The sequence below is a fragment of the Paralichthys olivaceus genome, chromosome 7 (assembly GCF_024713975.1).
Source record: "Paralichthys olivaceus isolate ysfri-2021 chromosome 7, ASM2471397v2, whole genome shotgun sequence".
In the NCBI taxonomy this organism is placed as follows: Eukaryota; Metazoa; Chordata; class Actinopteri; order Pleuronectiformes; family Paralichthyidae; genus Paralichthys; species Paralichthys olivaceus.
In genome coordinates this window covers 260,177-279,530 of record NC_091099.1, presented here as the reverse complement: position 1 = coordinate 279,530, position 19,354 = coordinate 260,177, and the positions used below count along the sequence as shown (strand labels likewise).

General features: G+C 46.8%; 2 protein-coding genes across 7 annotated transcripts; both read right to left on the bottom strand.

Annotated features, from left to right (window-relative positions):
- Nucleotides 1-680: 680 nt before the first annotated feature.
- LOC138410817 (ankyrin repeat domain-containing protein SOWAHC) lies at nt 681-17,415 on the bottom strand. Of its 5 annotated transcripts, none has more exons than XR_011243437.1 (10): nt 17,253-17,415; nt 14,526-14,865; nt 14,182-14,315; nt 11,232-11,444; nt 10,163-10,207; nt 9,633-9,755; nt 5,998-6,091; nt 3,660-3,732; nt 2,511-2,606; nt 681-2,137 (listed from the first exon to the last, which is right to left on the bottom strand). XR_011243437.1 is itself a non-coding variant. In XM_069528412.1 (10 exons), exons 2-10 carry the CDS (start codon nt 14,827-14,829, stop codon nt 1,989-1,991), a joined length of 1,224 nt encoding a protein of 407 aa, XP_069384513.1. In that variant the 5' UTR covers nt 14,830-14,865; nt 17,253-17,415; the 3' UTR covers nt 681-1,988. The 5 variants fall into 5 exon arrangements, 4 of the variants coding, with proteins under 4 accessions (XP_069384513.1, XP_069384512.1, XP_069384510.1 ...); XM_069528412.1 differs by having other exon boundaries at nt 6,005-6,091; XM_069528409.1 differs by lacking the exons at nt 681-2,137; nt 2,511-2,606; nt 3,660-3,732 and adding an exon at nt 5,079-5,812 and having other exon boundaries at nt 6,005-6,091.
- LOC138410818 (uncharacterized) lies at nt 17,364-19,111 on the bottom strand. Of its 2 annotated transcripts, XM_069528418.1 has the most exons (3): nt 17,794-19,111; nt 17,649-17,721; nt 17,364-17,502 (listed from the first exon to the last, which is right to left on the bottom strand). In XM_069528418.1, the coding sequence occupies exons 1-2, from the start codon at nt 18,961-18,963 to the stop codon at nt 17,653-17,655; spliced, it is 1,239 nt and encodes a 412-aa protein (XP_069384519.1). In that variant the 5' UTR covers nt 18,964-19,111; the 3' UTR covers nt 17,364-17,502; nt 17,649-17,652. The 2 variants fall into 2 exon arrangements, with proteins under 2 accessions (XP_069384519.1, XP_069384518.1); XM_069528417.1 differs by having other exon boundaries at nt 17,649-19,111.
- Between the last annotated feature and the right edge of the window lie 243 nt (nt 19,112-19,354).

Here is a 19,354-nt window from a genome sequence, read left to right as displayed (position 1 = left end):
TCAGATCGCTTCTTTTACTCATCTTTATTCTTTCAAGTTGAATATTGCCCTCTAAATCAAGTTTATGCTAAGCTAAGCTAACCAGGGAAAGTTCAGATTGAAATCGACGAACAGACGTGAAATAACAATAAAGAATCAAAAGTGTTTTGAAAAGAGAAACAATGAAGCGACCTTTGTGAAAACATGAAGTTTTATCAGTTCAAGACAATGAGCAGATTCACTCCGATATGACATCATCACATGTTCACCTGTTAAAGCACGGATCTGTTGAGCCTCTTGTTCCCTCGGTGGATTTCTTCTGTGTTTTGTCTGTAAACCAGATCTGCTCTGAATCAACGAGTCTGTAGCTCAGTGGATTAAAACCTTTGAATGTTGCGACTGCTCCTCAAAGAACACGCTGACCGTCTCTGCTGCTCTGGTGGAAACACGCAGAAACACAATGTGATCAATGGCTCTTCACACTTCCTGACAACCGAGCGCGTTCACGGAGGGAATCAAACCCTCGACAAGTGTTCCCTTCATTCCGGCTGCTTCTGAGAAACGTGTCGAATGAAATTAGCATCTGATGAATAATCGTTGTTGTTGAAGCACAGACGTTCAGACATTCCTCATAATTACAGCTCAGTTAGAAAACAGAGTCGTCACAATGTTCAGAGAAATCAAAGACGCTTCAAAGAACCTTTTGACAATAAATCCTTTTATTCATTTGTTTGAAATCTAGAAACGTTAAAATCAGATTTACACTGAAAAAACAACAGTTTTATTGTAAGAAGAAGAAGGAAGAGAGAAAATCTCAGTTTCACTCAACGCACTCGTTCACACCTGGTTTGTTTCAGAACTTCAGAAAATTCAGCTGTGAACGGTTCCTCAGACCAGACGAGGAGTTCTGGGTCTGGATCAAACTGAACCTGGTTCTGTTGGTTCACAGTGAAAACACTTTGTTAGAGCAATCACAGGAAGTAGCGACACATTAAACCATAGAAGAAGAAGAAGAAGCTGCAGTCTTCACCTCAGACGATATAATGTTTGAACCACGAGGACATTTGGTGCATTTGAACTAGTGTGAAGTACTGTAGAGCACTGTGGAGTACTGTGGAGTACTGTGGAGTACTGTAGTACTGTAGAGCACTGTGGAGTACTGTAGTACTGTGAAGTACTGTAAAGGGGAAGGGGATGATGCTGCTCGTAGTACAATCATGATGTTACCATGGCAACCACACGAAACACTTGTAAAAAGAAAGACTTCTACCCTACCCCCCCCCAAGTGACAACAGGAAACACAATCGCACAAAACAACACAAGAAGCAGATCCCTGTTCACAACATCACTCTGACATCACAGCCACCTCAGTCAGGGATTGGTCGAGTGCAGGTGAGAAAGTAGGCGGATTAAACACATTCATCAGCCTCCACGACGACGCTAACGTCTCTTTAGTGCAGCCGAGCGGTGACACCTCCATGGAGGCGGAGTTGGTCTGCTGTTCCTAATAAAGTGAGCCTGCTGCAGGGCCGGACAGACAGCTGATCTGCGGGACATCTCCTGTGTCAGGTGACTTCGTTTCATGTTCTGTTATTTTCTGGAAACGTGATCCTGAGACGGCGTGTGCTGACTGGTTCCTGACTTCCTCTCATATGGCAGCACTGATGGTGTCCAGGCCCGACGTCCTCCACCAGCACCGTCTGTCAGGACGCCTCCTGCGGCTCCCTCCAGGCCTGCTGGGTAAACCTTTAGAAACACTGCGGCACAGTGACAGACGGCCGCCACTCTGCGGCGCTCAGGGAGGACTCAGGAGGCTGCTGCACGTTTTCTATGTTCAAACTAACTTTGATCTTGATAACGCACATTTCTAAAACATTAGGTGTCGACAGAACGTTCCTCTCTGAACGCTGAGAGACACGAACACAGAAGTGTGTCGGTCCTGTGTGGCAGGACAGGTCAGCTGATCCAGAGAAGAACGTCTGTGTAGATTTCCCAGCAGGAGGGAAATGTCAGACATGGAGGTCCAACATGTCATAAATGGACGACTGAGGACCCGCCCCAAACTCCAGGTTGATCTGACCCTGACTCCGAGAACGAGTCAACAGCAGCGAGGGCAGAACGTAACGCTGCGTCCGCCGGCCTCGACTAAACCTCTCACCTGAAACACATTAGTTCAGAATCATTAAACAACAGAACTCTTTCCTCTCAGCATCATACACACAGCACACAGCGTATTGATCGCCCCCTGGTGTCTAGCTGCAGTAAAGTTCAGAAACCCTCCTCCTCCATGTTAGCAGATGGGACATCGACCAAACCAAAAAAATCAAAGTAGATTTAAATGTTTGTCAAAGATGGTTTCTGTCATTTCACTGATGTTTGTTCAAGTGTTTCTGATCAGTTTGGTTGGAATTCATTATTTATCATATTAAAACAGGAGACGTCCTGATTGAAAAGTAACTAATCCTCAGATGGTGACTTTGTTTGATAAGATGAGTTTTGTTGTGGACGAGCTGTGAAACATTGTCTCTCACCTGACTGAGACTCTGCTGAGGCGAAGACGTCACTGCAGCCGCTCCAGTAGTGAAGAGCCGTCTTCCCGTGATAATCTCTGACACTGGTTTTAGCATCTGTCGACAAAAAGAGACAACGTTACGGTGACGCTCTCTTTCCCACTGAAGACGTGTTGTAATGTCCTGTTGTCGGTCATTGATGAGACAATAGTTCAGGACACTCTGCTTTAGTTTAATCTATAACATGAAAAAAACATTTCATCAACAAACACACGAGTCGCATGAAAAGCTCCTGTTGAACATTCGTTCACTTGGGTTAAGAACAGAGAAGGTCTCAACTTCCACTTAAAGTCTTATGAGACACATTGTGATTTGTGGACATGGACAATACAAATAACATTTGACTTATTGATTAATAATAACTGTGGAATGAATCTGTTGACACACGCTTCTCTCTTCTGCTGTCTATCTGCACATCCTCGCACCAGACCTCTGACCTCTGACCTCTACGGCTTGTGAAGTCTGGATCTGCACCAGGTGATAGACTGGATCTGCACCAGGTGATAGACTGGACCATGTGATAGACTGGACCATGTGATAGACTGGACCAGGTGATAGACTGGACCATGTGATAGACTGGACCATGTGATAGACTGGACCAGGTGATAGACTGGACCACATGATAGACTGGACCACGTGATAGTCTGGACCATGTGATAGTCTGGACCATGTGATAGTCTGGACCACGTGATAGTCTGGACCACGTGATAGACTGGACCATGTGATAGTCTGGACCACGTGATAGACTGGACCATGTGATAGTCTGGACCACGTGATAGACTGGACCATGTGATAGTCTGGACCAGGTGATAGTCTGGACCACGTGATAGTCTGGACCACATGATAGACTGGACCATGTGATAGACTGGACCATGTGATAGTCTGGACCAGGTGATAGACTGGACCATGTGATAGTCTGGACCACGTGATAGACTGGACCATGTGATAGTCTGGACCAGGTGATAGACTGGACCATGTGATAGTCTGGACCACGTGATAGTATGGACCAGGTGATAGACTGGACCATGTGATAGTCTGGACCAGGTGATAGACTGGACCAGGTGACAGTCTGAGTCTATTGTCTCACTGCAGGTGGAGGCACTGACTCACTGTAGGTGTTGACGAGGGCGTGGATGACGTGCTGGTGGCCGTGGATGGCGGCGAGGTGCAGAGCTGTGTGACCCTGTGAAGAACGATATTTTCAGTCACATGAGAAGTTTGGAAATCTCTGATGTTTTGACTTTGTTTAGATTCAGTTTGTTTCAGTGAATCCAGTTTCAAACCATCAGGATTTAAAAACTTCAAACTGGATAAAAGTCACATTTGACTAAACACGACACTCACACATGCACAAAGAGGATATGACGCCACCAACAGGCAACAGAATGAAACGCAGCGTTACCTTTAATAAAACTACAGATTTAGTTTGAAGAACTAAATATAAAATAAAACATAAAGATCCAGCTGATTTTGATGAATTATTAAGGAACTTAAGAATTAATCTCAGATCATCAAATGAAACAAAAGAAGAAGAAAAAGACGGCGTCTGTCGACCTCAATCTCACTGATTCTTCTTCTTTGGTTTCTCTGCCTGAAACATCTGTGTGTGTGTCCATCATCTTGTCTCCTTGTGGTTTCCTGGATGTTTGTTCACATTAACACAGTCGAGTCCCAGCGGATGAGCTGTCCTTCATCCTGTCAGTGTTGGAGACGAACAAAAGCTCCATCGACGTCAGCCGACTGCAGCTAAATGACGGACGCAGCGGATGAACGGGTCTGAAGTTTAAAGAACATCGTCTTCATCGTGACTGTAAATGGGCTTTGGTGGCTTTGATGTGGAGAACAAACGTCAGTGGAGACGCCCGTGTAGCGATGATGTCTCAGTCCGTGCACCAGGACGCTGCCGTTCATGATGAAATCCAGATGTTCAGAGATGATTGTGTCAAACTCCTGTGTGTGATGTCATCACTTTGGGCTAAACGCTGTCAAATCACCGACATCTACTGACGAGTGTGAACACGTCAAACGTGCAGAACACACATAGCGTCTCTGTGGTCGTAAACACACATTAAGTCTCCGAGGTAAAGGCCACATCAACAGGGGGCGCCATCATGTCTCCCGCAGCCAATCAGCTCACAGCTTTGTTCACCACATTCTGACACACTAACTATTATCATCAAGTACAGAGAACATGTCAGAGCAAAGAGATGAGTCGTCCACTGGTTGTCCACTGGTCATCTACATGTCGTCTACACGTCCTCTACACACCAGCTCCTCATCTACACATGATTAAACATTGACAACTTACCCCCTTCACAAGGACGCATGTGAGGAGAGGAGGAGAGAGGGAGAGAGGGTTAGAAGGAAGGAGGGTGAGGACAGTGAGAGTCAGAGGGTCAGAGGGACAGAGGGTGAGGACAGTGAGGAACAGAGGGTGAGGACAGTGAGAACAGTGAGGGACAGAGGGTGAGGACAGTGAGGAACAGAGGGACAGAGGGTGAGGACAGTGAGAACAGTGAGGGACAGAGGGTGAGGACAGTGAGGGACAGAGGGGGAGGACAGTGAGAGTCAGAGGGACAGAGGGACAGAGGGTGAGGACAGTGAGGGAAAGAGGGTCAGAGGGTGAGGACAGTGAGGGACAGAGGGTCAGAGGGTCAGAGGGTGAGGACAGTGAGGACAGTGAGGGACAGAGGGTGAGGACAGTGAGGGACAGAGGGAGAGGACAGTGAGGGACAGAGGGACAGAGGGTGAGGACAGTGAGAGTCAGAGGGACAGAGGGACAGAGGGTGAGGACAGTGAGGGTCAGAGGGTGAGGACAGTGAGGACAGTGAGGGACAGAGGGAGAGGACAGTGAGGGACAGAGGGTGAGGACAGTGAGAGTCAGAGGGACAGAGGGTGAGGACAGTGAGGGACAGAGGGTCAGAGGGTGAGGACAGTGAGGGACAGAGGGTGAGGACAGTGAGGGACAGAGGGTGAGGACAGTGAGGGACAGAGGGACAGAGGGTGAGGACAGTGAGGGACAGAGGGTGAGGACAGTGAGGGACAGAGGGACAGAGGGTGAGGACAGTGAGGGACAGAGGGTGAGGACAGTGAGGGACAGAGGGTGAGGACAGTGAGGGACAGAGGGACAGAGGGTGAGGACAGTGAGGGACAGAGGGACAGAGGGTGAGGACAGTGAGGGACAGAGGGACAGAGGGTGAGGACAGTGAGGGACAGAGGGTGAGGACAGTGAAGCTCTGATCTGTCACAGAAACACTCACGTGCTGACGTTCGGTGACGACAACAAACAAATAATGAAAAAGACGAGAAACAGAAAAACATTTAGACACAAACAAAAGACGCTGACGTCACCTGAAGTCTGAACCGTCCAACAGGACAAGTGGGTCAGAATGTGACGACCAGACCAAATGTCCTCATAAAGACAAAGTGTACAAGAGCACACACACACCACTCACTGATCGGACGTTGACGTCGGCTCCGGAGCGAAGCATCATGTCCACGACCTCCTGACGACCCTGCTTTGCTGCCCAGTGAAGAGCAGTCTGACACACACACACACACACACACACACACACACACACACACACAGTTCAAATCAAACATTCAGTTTATTTTGTTGTGAATGATTCAAAAGATGAAAGTCCTGTTATAAAAGAAAATAAAGTAAATTCTGACCATACTAATTATAAATTCAACCTTCAGTAATTAGACAAAGAAAATATAATTAATATTTCAAATTATGATCAGCTGAACAATATGAATTATGAAAGTAATTCGATGAAAGGTCACTTATCATTTCTGAAATGAATGGAAAATAAACTGTTAGTTAAAAATAAGGCAAATCAAAGACACATTAAAGACAAAAGACGAGGGCGTCCAGGTGCAGTCTACTTCCTGAAGGAAATACACCACCGTTAAAGCTCATATGATTACTCTGTGTGTGTGTGAGTGTGTGTTTTAACTAATTAACCATGACTTCCCTTCAAAGCAGGATTTTATTTAAATGAGCTGCAGCTTTTCTCTGAGACACTCAGAGTTCTGAGGAAAGTATTTCCACATATCAAAGGAATGAAGTCGTCATTGATTTAACAAAACTATTGATTATCTGCAGGCCACACACACACACACACACACACACACACACACACACACACACACACACACACACACACACACACACACACACACACACACGATATTCCTACAAACATTTTTCATAACTTAATTTGATTTTATTTGCATCATTTCTATTAAATCACTAGTTGTGCTTTATTAATACACTTATTAGTAGAAGTAGTAGTAATATTAGTAGTAGTATACAATCAGAGACAGTCAGTGTCACTAAAAGCACCAACACACAGTGAACTTACAAACTAGACGAGTTCCGAGGAGCGAGCAACAAACAGAAGACGACAGAAACAGGAGATTTTATAAAAACACACAAACACAAGTGAACATGAATAAAAACAGGAAGTGAAAATAGAATGAAATGAGTTAATATGTAATGAGTGATGGATTCAAATCTTCATGTCAACACGATTGGTCAATGGACGATTGGTGACACTGACACACACACACACACACACACACACACACACACACACACACACACACACACACACACACACACACACACCTCAGTAATAATCCCGCCCACACTATCACACCTGATCATAACATCATGTCCTGTGATGTAAACAGGAAGTAGATTGTCTCCTCTGCCGTTCTTGCTTAGTTACAGAAGATACTCGAGGAGCAGTGATGTGAAAAGTATGAGCAGAGATTTATTTTTCAGACATGACACGTGTCAGCCTCAGCTCCTCCAGCCTCCTTCGTCCTGGGACACAATCAGGAGGGAGAACCAGCAGTGACCGACTGCTGTGGGCCGCTGTCGGCTGTTTGTGTGACGGGCGGGAGTTAACGCAGCATGTGTGAAAGCAGCAGGAGGAGGAGGAGCAGAGGAGGAGGAGTAGAGGAGGAGGAGCAGAGGAGGAGGTGCAGGAGGAGGAGGAGCAGAGGAGGAGGTGCAGGAGGATGAGGAGCAGAGGAGGAGCAGAGGAGGAGGAGTAGGAGCAGAGGAGGAGGAGTAGAGGAGGAGGAGCAGAGGAGGAGGTGCAGGAGGAGGAGGAGCAGGAGGAGGAGGAGGTGCAGGAGGATGAGCAGGAGGAGGTTGAGCAGGAGGAGTAGGAGCAGAGGAGGAGGTGCAGGAGGATGAGCAGGAGGAGGATGAGCAGGAGGATGAGCAGCAGGAGGATGAGGTGCAGGAGAAGGAGGAGCAGACGAGGAGGTGCAGGAGAAGGAGGAGCAGGAGGAGGAGGAGCAGACGAGGAGGTGCAGGAGGAGGATGAGCAGGAGGAGGAGGAGCAGAGGAGGAGGTGCAGGAGGAGGATGAGCAGGAGGAGGTGCAGGAGGAGGTGCAAATGTATTTTTAAATGAATAACAGTTTCCGTCCACAGTTCTGTTGCTAGGCGACGGCTGTAACGGCGGGACAAGCTGGTAACGCAATAGTTAGACCAGGTCGTCTCATTTCGATTCGGCCAACGGCTGCACAGATCAGGTTACCACACCAAGTTCTACTTCCTGTTTCTACTTCCTGCCCCCCCCCCCCCCCCCCCCCCCCCCCCCCCACACACACACACACACTTTGTGGTTGTTGATGACTCACCCCCTTCATGTATGATGGTTCAGGACGTCACCAGGAGGAGGAAGCAAACAGACGACGATCACGTGAACAACATCAAAACACACGTGTAGAAACTGTGACATCATGAAAAACATGATCATGATCGTCATACATGTTATCGTTTCAGATAACTCCGGCACCGGGACTACAGGACCACAACGACCACCATCACCATTGTCTTCATTTATTACAAGAACTCAGCAATTCATTAATATATCTAGTCATGTTGTAGATCTATACATTGTTATTGTTATGGTTAGCCTTGATACTGATGGTGCCTAATTGTTACCGGTCTCTCTCTCTCCACCTCATCTCTCTCTTCTCTCCCCCGCTCTCCACCCATCTCTCCTTTCCTCCCCCCTTACTTTTCTTTCCTCACCCCAACCGGTCGAGGCAGATGACCGCCCACATTGAGCCTGGTTCTGCCAGAGGTTTCTCCCTGTTAATGAGGGAGTTTTTCCTCCACAGTCGCCTGTGCTTGCTCATTGTGGGAACTGTTGGGTTTCTCTATGTTAATATTGTTTTAAGGTCTTGACCTTTAAATGTAAAGTGCCTTGAGATAATGTAAATTATGAATTGGTGCTATATAAATAAAATTGAATTGAAATTGAATAAAAGCAGCTGCTGCCTGTTCATTGGTTGATTTCAGGCCCCTCGATGACATCACTAATGTCACCTCAACATTTTGACGTCTGAATAAAACCTTCTTCTGTTTGACATAGTTTTTATAAATCTTCACCAGCGACACCTGGTGGCTGGAGGTATGTTTTTGTGTCAAAGGTCAAAGGTCACAGTGATAGTTTTAAAAAGGCAGATGTAAACTCATCCATTTTTATTTGAGCAGTCAAGTCTTATTGTGTCTTAATGTCCTGTTATGGCAGCGGTGGTTTATCTGTCCCGGTGCCTGATGGGATTTGTCTTCATCATCGTCTTCGGATTTAAACTAATAGGATCACCCCCCCCCGTCTCCTCCGTTCATCTGAACCAGCCGATTACTGACTTGTTTACTGCTCTTTGAACGTTTCATTTCCTTAAGCCCTCGTCCGCTCTGCTGCCGTGTGTGGAGCTTCAGTGACGGAGCGACGAGACTTAACGCAGAGCTGATGAACAGGAGGAGGCAGATTTATCTCCGGGTTCATCACGGTGTCGGACTCATTGTTACGTCATTAGTTGACGTTTGAGTTTCAGTTCAACTGTAGCTAGTGTTCATCGTGAAGAGTCATGAGATACTCACTGTGATGAAGTCCTGACGCGAGCAGAGAACAAAACAAGTTTCATTCATCATTTAAATCATGGAGAAGTTCCTCCTCTCTGATTGGCTGACAGGAACATTTGATTGGTTCCTCTGTGTCAGTTGTTGTGAACATTGTGTAACTGTAGTTTCCTGTGTGTGTCGTTACCTTCTTCACCACAAGGCCGGGCTCCTGAGCGAGCAACTGCCGCTGAGCCGCCATGTTCCCCAGAGCTGAGCTCCTCAACCAGGCCTTCTCCAGAGGGTCCAGCTGCACCCTGTGGAACAGAGACTGGAGAACCCGGTGGAACCGTTACTGACAGAGCAGCCTCTTCTCTACACAACAAACCACTGACGTCTGGATTCTGCTGGACCAGTGTTGGATCACGTCACACCAGAGAGTTCCATTAGTGCTCAGTTCACTTCTCTCTTTTCTTTTTGTCCCCACGTGGAAAACATCCTTTGGTCTCTTGAAAGGTTCAGTTTGATGCAGACCCAGACTGTCTGCTCTGGATCGTGGTCTGAAGAACATCAGGTGTGAAACCTGATGTTCATGTTCAGACTAAACTGACACAGGAGTTACCATAGCAACAGTGATGGTTGTTGTATGTGTGTGTGAAAGAGATAAGAATCTCTAACAAACAGTGAGTACAACAAAATAGACACACACGTAGTATAACAGTGTTGGTGTGTACTCACCGTGACGGAGGAGGCCGTCACGCTCCTGGTGTCGTCGTCTTCACTCTGCATCACAAAGACACGACAATTAACGACATCGATGCTGAACCTGCAGCCGTTCCAAAGTAATAGAGTACATTTACTCAACTACTGCGTAAAATATGAATTTAAATCTTCATCTTTTCTAAATTGTTTCTTCTGTAAAATTAAATTGTCAAACAAACACTGAAGCTGATAAATGTCAGTTAAGGACTCATCAGCTGAAAACTGAAGGTTTTCATGTTTTCACTGAAACGTCTTTGTCAAAAAGACAAAAAAAACTAATTCAACACAGTAAAAATCTGATGAACTGAACTGTAGACATGTCCCCCACATGTCCCCCCACATCTTCCTCAACATGTCCCCCACATGTCCCCCCACATGTCCCCCACATGTCCCCCCACATCTTCCTCAACATGTCCCCCACATGTCCCCCCACATGTCCCCCCACATCTTCCTCAACATGTCCCCCACATGTCCCCCCACATCTTCCTCCACATCTTCCTCAACATGTCCCCCACATGTCCCCCCACATCTTCCTCCACATATCTCTTTCATGAGTCCTCCTCCCCTCTTCGCATGTTGTCTGTGGTTTCTCTCGGACTGAGAGGATTTTAAACTCGTCCAAACAATGTCAGCTTCCTCCCGACAAGGAGCTCGTCATCATTTTATATCACAGCAGAAGAAATAAAGCTTCTGTTAATTTACACCTAACTGTGAGGAGAAGGAGGAGAAGGAACAAGAAGAGGAGAAGGAGGAGAAGGAACAAGAAGAGGAGAGCAGGAAGAGCAACCCTGACCCAGGCGTGATGGAACAAACGTGTTGGATTAATTAACATGTTTCTCATAGAGGTCGACGTAGAGCCGTCCTCTATGAGAGGAGAAAGTGTTGTCCCACAATGCTTTGCAGTAGTTTGATGAGAAACAGGAAAAAGACAAATTAGCTGATTTATAATTAAATTGATATAAATCCTGTCGTCTTATCAATTGGATATAAAAACATGAAACGTCTTCACAGATGATGTGAGATGGGACGGGCGTGTCTCACTCACCCTCCTGGAGACAGACGTCTCGCTGCCCAGAGACACAGAGTCGCTGCGGAGAGACAGGAGATCGCAGCAGGTCATGTCTCCTCCATCGCTGCTGGAGCACAGATCTGTGAACAGGTTCTCAGGGGCCACCTGGTGTGCAGGCCTCGCCGCTCTCTGAGGCTCTGATGGTGCCGGACTCAACGGGGGCCCGACCACGGCCCCTGGAGCTGGACACTGAAACGCACAGGAAACAACTGAATATTATTTTCATCAATATGTATTAATACCAATAATTTATTCATCATATCTGAGGCGACTCATTCAAATATGTTTTAATTCAAAGTAAAAGCACGAGATGTTCACATCCTCTCAGCTGCTTTCACCAGCTCTGACACGTGGTTCTCAATCCACGGCTCAGGACCCTCTGAGGGGTCGTGACTGTGGGGGTGGTTCACCACGTGAACTCTGGAAAATATTCAGAAATGTCCGACTCGTTCACAACAACGAACTCTGCTGTGTAAAGATCAGTGTTGTTGTTTACAGCTCGTCCACACGGCGTCGGCCCTCATCACCAAAACATCTGGAACCTCCTCGTCTTTCCAAGCGGACGTCTTCGTCTTCTACGTGTACGGCTCCTCTTCTTCATCCTGAGACATTTGTGTTCTTCAGTTTCACGTCCGTCACGTGTTAGAAACCTCAGAGACACGCCCACTCACTCACTGAGAAGGTTCCAGATGTTTTACTGCAGGAGAAGATCCAGAACACGTCCAGAGACACTGACTCAGACATTTGTTCTCACATACAGAACATGTGAGGAACATATGAGGGACATGTGGGGGAACATGTGAGGGACATGTGAGGGAACATATGAGGGACATATGGGAAACATGTGAGGGACATGTGAGGGAACATGTGAGGGACATGTGGGGAACATTTGAGGGACATGTGGGGAACATGTGGGGAACATGTGAGGAACATGTGAGGGACATGTGAGGGAACATATGAGGGACATATGGGGAACATGTGAGGGACATGTGAGGGACATGTGGGGAACATGTTAGGGACATGTGAGGGACATGTGGGGAACATGTTAGGGACATGTGAGGGACATATGGGGAACATGTGAGGGACATGTGAGGGACATATGGGGAACATGTGAGGGACATGTGAGGGACATGTGGGGAACATGTGAGGGACATGTGAGGAACATGTTAGGGACATGTGAGGGACATGTGAGGGACATGTGGGGAACATGTTAGGGACATGTGAGGGACATGTGGGGAACATGTTAGGGACATGTGAGGGACATGTGGGGAACATGTTAGGGACATGTGAGGGACATGTGTGTGGTTCAGTTCAGGTCTGAAAACATCTTCAGGGACTTAAAGTGCAAACATTTAGTCTGAGCAGGAATTTCTCTTCACATGTGAGTTTGATGAAGTTGGACGTCTCTGATGTTTGTGGTTGGGACATGAACGTCCAGCTCTCGGCTCCAGTCTGCGCTCGTGTCCCTCACGCGGCAGCATTAGCATAAACAGAGTGTTTACACTACACAAAACGTCCGTCTGCCTGAAAGTGGCGTTCATCTTCACTCGCCGCTCAGAGCGAATGAGCTGCCTCGGCCTGTTGAGGACAATTAGGCCTCAGGCAGCAGCAGACTTCAGCAGCAGCAGTTTAACATCTCGCAGAGACACAGTTGTCCTTTAAGTGTTCAGGACGGGCGTCCCAGGAGAGCTAATTACTGCCACACACAGACACACCTCATCGACGTCAGTTCATTATCTCCACAGTGTAAATATTAACAGGTTCCTGGTTCAGACTGAATCTTCACACAGAGCGTCACGTTTACAGCGTGTTCACGTGTTGTAGCGTGTTTAGCGTGTTGTTTCAGTGTAAAACACACTGACGTACAAACTATGAGTCAAATATTCAAACTGTGGAAAAACACATCGATACCGTTTTAAAATAAAATACTTTGATTTACGATGGGATTTAAATTTTTTGTATACGATCAAATTTTTTCTAAATAAAAGCAGCTGAAGCAGATGTGATGTCTGTGTTCATGTGTCATGTGTCATGTATGTGCTCGGGAACAACAGTTCATGTGAAAGTTGTCAGTCAAAGTCGATTCCTCCATTTTAAGAGGTTTTTTCACTTGAACAGATTTTTTAAGTGTGATTCATAAAACATTTATTTCAGATTTGAAATTGTTTCGTTCAGTTTGATTTAGAGCTTCTGATTCATTTTAAAATCATTTCTCAGAAGATGAAACTAAAACGTCTCTTTGACACTTTCACCACGAGTTTCTATATTATTAACAGTTTGTTAGTCGTCGTATGAAACTGTGTGTGTGTGTCATTGAAATTCAAATGATTCCTGAGCATCTGATGACATCACACCATGTATGGCTTGAGTTCATGAGAGGGGACCGAGCCGGGTCCAGAACCAGAACCAGGTCCAGGTCCAGAACCAGGTCCAGGATCTGTCTGCGGCTGTTGGTCCGGGGAAACCGTGCGTCTCCAGCTTCACACTGATGATCATTGTGATTATTGATTAATGAATCATTATCACCATCCTCTGGTCCACACCTTCACTCACAGATTCATCAATTAATCAACTCACTGAAAATTGATTATTAATTCAAACTGCTTCATCTGTATAATTAAAACACTGAGGATGAAACCAGGCTGATTCTTCTTATTGATGACACGAGGTCAAACTACTGCTCTGATGATTGACAGATGATGATTGACAGATGATGATTGACAGAGGGAAGACGAGTGTGAGAACAAACGGAGACGCTCTAAACGTTGGTCTGAATTCATCCTCGGCTCAGAGGTTTGAAAGAAGAAGATGAAGAAGAGGAGCTGTCACAGCGTCCGGCTCTGAACCTGATCACACAGCGTTTAAACAAAGAACATGAATATACATGAGACGCTCGTCTTCACTTCCCATCATGCTCTGCTCTCACCTCATCTGCCTGAGTGACAACCAGCGCCGGGATGCTGCCACACGACTCCCCGGCTCCGTCCTGATTGGCTGCTGCGGTGGTCAGGTCACGGTGTGAATGATGGACGACCTGATGCTCGCCGTCCTGAGGTGAAGCTTCATGTAAACACAGGGGGGGGGGGGTGTCACACATGTTACTGTAGAGTTCCTGTAGAGGGCACCACAGAACCCAGAAGAGTGAACAGAGCGTGAGGCCAAACTCTATGAATCTCCCCCTGGTGGTTGACTGCAGTACAGGTCATAAACCAAAAGGATTATTTGTTTGATGTATGTTCGTACAGAAACAAGTTTATTGTTTACTCTCACCTCTGTTAGGATCTGGTCCCGACTGATCCAGGAGGTTGACTGGGCTCAGGTCAGACTCAGTTAAATGTCCTCCACCCTCTGGACCATCAGAGGAATCTGGACGACATTCTGTTTGACCTTTGACCTCCAGATCACAGCGAGGACTCAGTGGGTTATGGAGCTTTGTCAGACTCTCACGGTTCTGGCTCGGTTGATCCTGGGACACTCGGTCCAGTCCTGGGACCGGATGTGAATCCTGCTCGTCTTGTGTCACGTCAGAGCGCAGGATGTCAACATTCACAGGAGAATGGAAATCTTCCTCCATTGTCCTGAGAGTCGTTGACGGTCGACGAGAGTTTGACTGAAAATGAGAAGAGAGATGGCGGGTCAATAGGGGGCGATAGGGCGCCGCCCTCCAAAAGAAAACAAGGAACAAAGATGGTAGTAATCATTACAATCGTCATTATTATTTTTAAAATGTTTCAAATTATACAAATAGACAGTTTGTTGTGCCGGCTGCCTCTGGACATCATCGTCCAATCAGCTGCAGCGACGCGTCCTGTCCAACAGAGTCCGGGGGGATTTCAATATGGCTGAAAGTCGAGAGGAGGAGCTTCTTCAAATGAACGTCCTCGTGGTTCCAACATTTTATCGTTGCAGGTGAAGACTGCAGCTGCTTCCTCTTCTCCTTCTTCTTCTATGGTTGAATGTGTCTCTACTTCCTGTGATTGGTCCAACAAAGTGTTTTCACTGTGAACCAACAGAACCAGGTTCAGTTTGATCCAGAACCAGAACTCCTCTTCTGGACTAAATGTTGGTGAGTTGGTCTGGACCGTGTCTGAGGATCCTTTGATAAACAGTAGGGGGCGCTGAGTCTCCAGTCAGGTGTCATTACATCACGGCAGAAGAGACGTCATTAAAAAAACCATGACGACAGGATGTCAAGAGACATTTCAGTCATGTGACTGGTGTAAATGATGACATCATTTCTTCACTGAATCACATTCAACTTTTCACGTTTACGCGTCAACAAGAGAAAAGAAGTTGAATCATTTTCATCTTAGAAGAAGTCGTTCATGTAAAAACTCGTTCAATAGATCGAAGCGATTGATGGATCAGCTGATCGATGACGGACGTTCGACACGTGCTCAGTCTCTTCATCTCTGACGCAACAATCCCAGCGGGGGTAATTACGTTTGAGCTCAGATAACAGGAGCTGCTGCTCACACTCATAACAACTAATAACCAGAGCGTTTCAATTAAAGAATCTGTGAATGGCTGCAGATCATTGACGAGGGAAACAAACAAGTTCTTCTCTCAGGTGAAAATCTTCACAAAAGAGTCTGGAGCACAAGAAGGCAGGAAACAGATTTCCCTCAACGTTCCACTGTGAACGTGTGAACGTTCTGTCAACAAGGAGTCATTCAGAGGCTCGTTGGGTCTCGACTCACAGTCTGAGTCTGTGGACGGGTTTCACAGCAGCTCAGGTCCAGATGAAAGAAAGACGTGGAAGCAGATTCAGACTTTTCCTTTTCTTTCCTCCGATCCATCAGATCCATCAGATCCATCAGATCCATCAGATCCATCAGGATTCAACACACACACACACACACACACACGAGATGTTTTGAAGATTCCTTCAGTATAAGTGTCTGAACGTCACTGCAAGCAGGAAGTGATCACAGTCATATCAGCTGCTTTTATTTTGAAAGAACAGGAGCTTGTCTGACTCAGGTGTGTTTGACTTTTTCTTCAAACAGGAAGTCACAAACTGTTTCTTCTAATGTAGAGAATCAGTTGTTGTGTTGATGTCTTCAGTTCACCAGCATCTATTGTCCTCGTGTCCTGGAGACGGATCCTCACATGTGACTCTGAGCTTCAGTTACTGCTCAGAAAGTGTCTCTGTAGTTTGACTCTTGTTGAGTGAAGGACAGAGGACGTTGCTGCTTGTTGACATCGATGAGACAAACTGAATATGAGACAAACTGAATAAGAGACAAACTGAATCTGAGACAAACTGAGTATGAGACAAACTGAACATGAGACAAACTGAGTATGAGACAAACTGAACATGAGACAAACTGAGTATGAGACAAACTGAATAAGAGACAAACTGAATCTGAGACAAACTGAATATGAGACAAACTGAATAAGAGACAAACTGAATCTGAGACAAACTGAATATGAGACAAACTGAACATGAGACAAACTGAACATGAGACAAACTGAACATGAGACAAACTGAACATGAGACAAACTGAACATGAGACAAACTGAACATGAGACAAACTGAACATGAGACAAACTGAATATGAGACAAACTGAACATGAGACAAACTGAGTATGAGACAAACTGAATATGAGACAAACTGAACATGAGACAAACTGAACATGAGACAAATCAAATGTGATGATTGATGTAGTTCTGAATGAACGTGATGCATGATGGTTACAACTTTTGTCTGATTTCATCCAAAACAACAATCACTCACATGTCAACATTACACTTCCTGTCCCTCAGAGCATCATGGGAACTGTAGTCCCAGTCCTGACAGTGATTAGCATGTGGTTTTAAATAATGAAACGATGATGATTGTTGTTTTAAACGATTTTTTAAATGTCTTTCTGAAGTTTTTTAAATTAAATCAAGTTTTTCACACATTAGTGAAGAATACAACTAACCGAGGTTTGATCGCTCAGACGACCGGCTCGGCCTGACACCTGGAGGACACCAGGTTCTGCTCTTACCTGGATTCTGGATCCTCTGGATCCTCGTCTGCAAAACAACCCGACTGATTCCGCCAGAGGAGACGATCAAGAGACAGATTCAGATTCCAGGGAACGAAGGGTCCTGCTGAGAGGAGCGTCCCCCGTCCCCACCTGCTGCTTTAACCCTCTAATCAGATTAAACACTGAGCGCACACACCTCAGCAGCTGATTGGACGAGGTCACAGCTCGTCATGTGACTCAGGATACGTCAGACTGAAACTCTCACTTCCTGTTTCAGACAAAACACAAAGATTCAAAACGTCACAGTTGTGATGATTATTTTAGACAGGACTCAGACTCTGTCTTCTTCAGAGGACAAGAGGACAAGAGGACACGTCTTTATTATGTTCAGGACTTTATGGGAAACACACGTACGTCCTCACAGCCTTTCTTCAGTCTGAAGACGGAGCAAGATCATCCACTCGTTATGCCCTGGAGACATGGAGACCTGAAGACCTGGAGACATGGAGACATGGAGACATGGAGACCTGAAGACCTGAAGACCTGGAGACCTGGAGACATGGAGACATGGAGACATGGAGACCTGAAGACCTGAAGACATGGAGACATGGAGACATGGAGACCTGACGAGCTGAAGACCTGGAGACATGGAGACCTGGAGACATGGAGACCTGAAGACCTGAAGACCTGGAGACATGGAGACATGGAGACATGGAGACCTGACGAGCTGAAGACCTGAAGACCTGGAGACATGGAGACATGGAGACATGGAGACCTGAAGACCTGAAGACCTGAAGACCTGGAGACATGGAGACATGAAGACCTGAAGACCTGGAGACATGGAGACATGGAGACATGGAGACCTGAAGACCTGAAGACCTGGAGACATGGAGACCTGACGAGCTGAAGACCTGGAGACCTGAAGACCTGAAGACATGGAGACATGGAGACCTGAAGACCTGAAGACCTGGAGACCTGAAGACCTGAAGACATGGAGACATGGAGACCTGACGAGCTGAAGACCCGGAGACATGGAGACCTGGAGACCTGAAGACCTGGAGACCTGAAGACCTGAAGACCTGGAGACATGGAGACATGGAGACCTGAAGACCTGACGAGCTGAAGACCTGGAGACATGGAGACCTGAAGACCTGACGAGCTGAAGACCTGAAGACATGGAGACCTGAAGACCTGACGAGCTGAAGACCTGGAGACCTGGAGACCTGGAGACCTGAAGACCTGGAGACATGGAGACATGGAGACCTGAAGACCTGAAGACCTGGAGACATGGAGACATGAAGACCTGAAGACCTGGAGACATGGAGACATGGAGACCTGAAGACCTGAAGACCTGGAGACATGGAGACCTGACGAGCTGAAGACCTGGAGACCTGAAGACCTGAAGACATGGAGACATGGAGACCTGAAGACCTGAAGACCTGGAGACCTGAAGACCTGAAGACATGGAGACATGGAGACCTGACGAGCTGAAGACCCGGAGACATGGAGACCTGGAGACCTGAAGACCTGGAGACCTGAAGACCTGAAGACCTGGAGACATGGAGACATGGAGACCTGAAGACCTGACGAGCTGAAGACCTGGAGACATGGAGACCTGAAGACCTGACGAGCTGAAGACCTGAAGACATGGAGACCTGAAGACCTGACGAGCTGAAGACCTGGAGACCTGGAGACATGGAGACCTGAAGACCTGAAGACCTGGAGACATGGAGACCTGACAAGCTGAAGACCTGGAGACCTGGAGACATGGAGACCTGGAGACATGGACACCAGAAATCTCTGCTGTGTGGGGACTTCCTGTCCTCCAGACTGTGAGAGGTGATGGTTCATGGTTTGTATTTCTAGATCTCTTCACAGAACAGTGCGTCTGTTAGCGGGGACATTCAGGGTTCAGCATCTTGCCCAAGGACACTTCGGCAGATAGGAAGACTATGATCGAATGATCTGGTTGGAGGACGACCGCTCTCCCCCTCAGCCGCCCACAAGAAGTGAGTGAGGTCGTCCATGTTGAGGAGACTGACTGAGTGCACACGTCTTTTCACAGTGTGGACGACGAAGGATCAACCAGTTCAAAGTGTCTCCTGGTTGCTGCAGGAGCC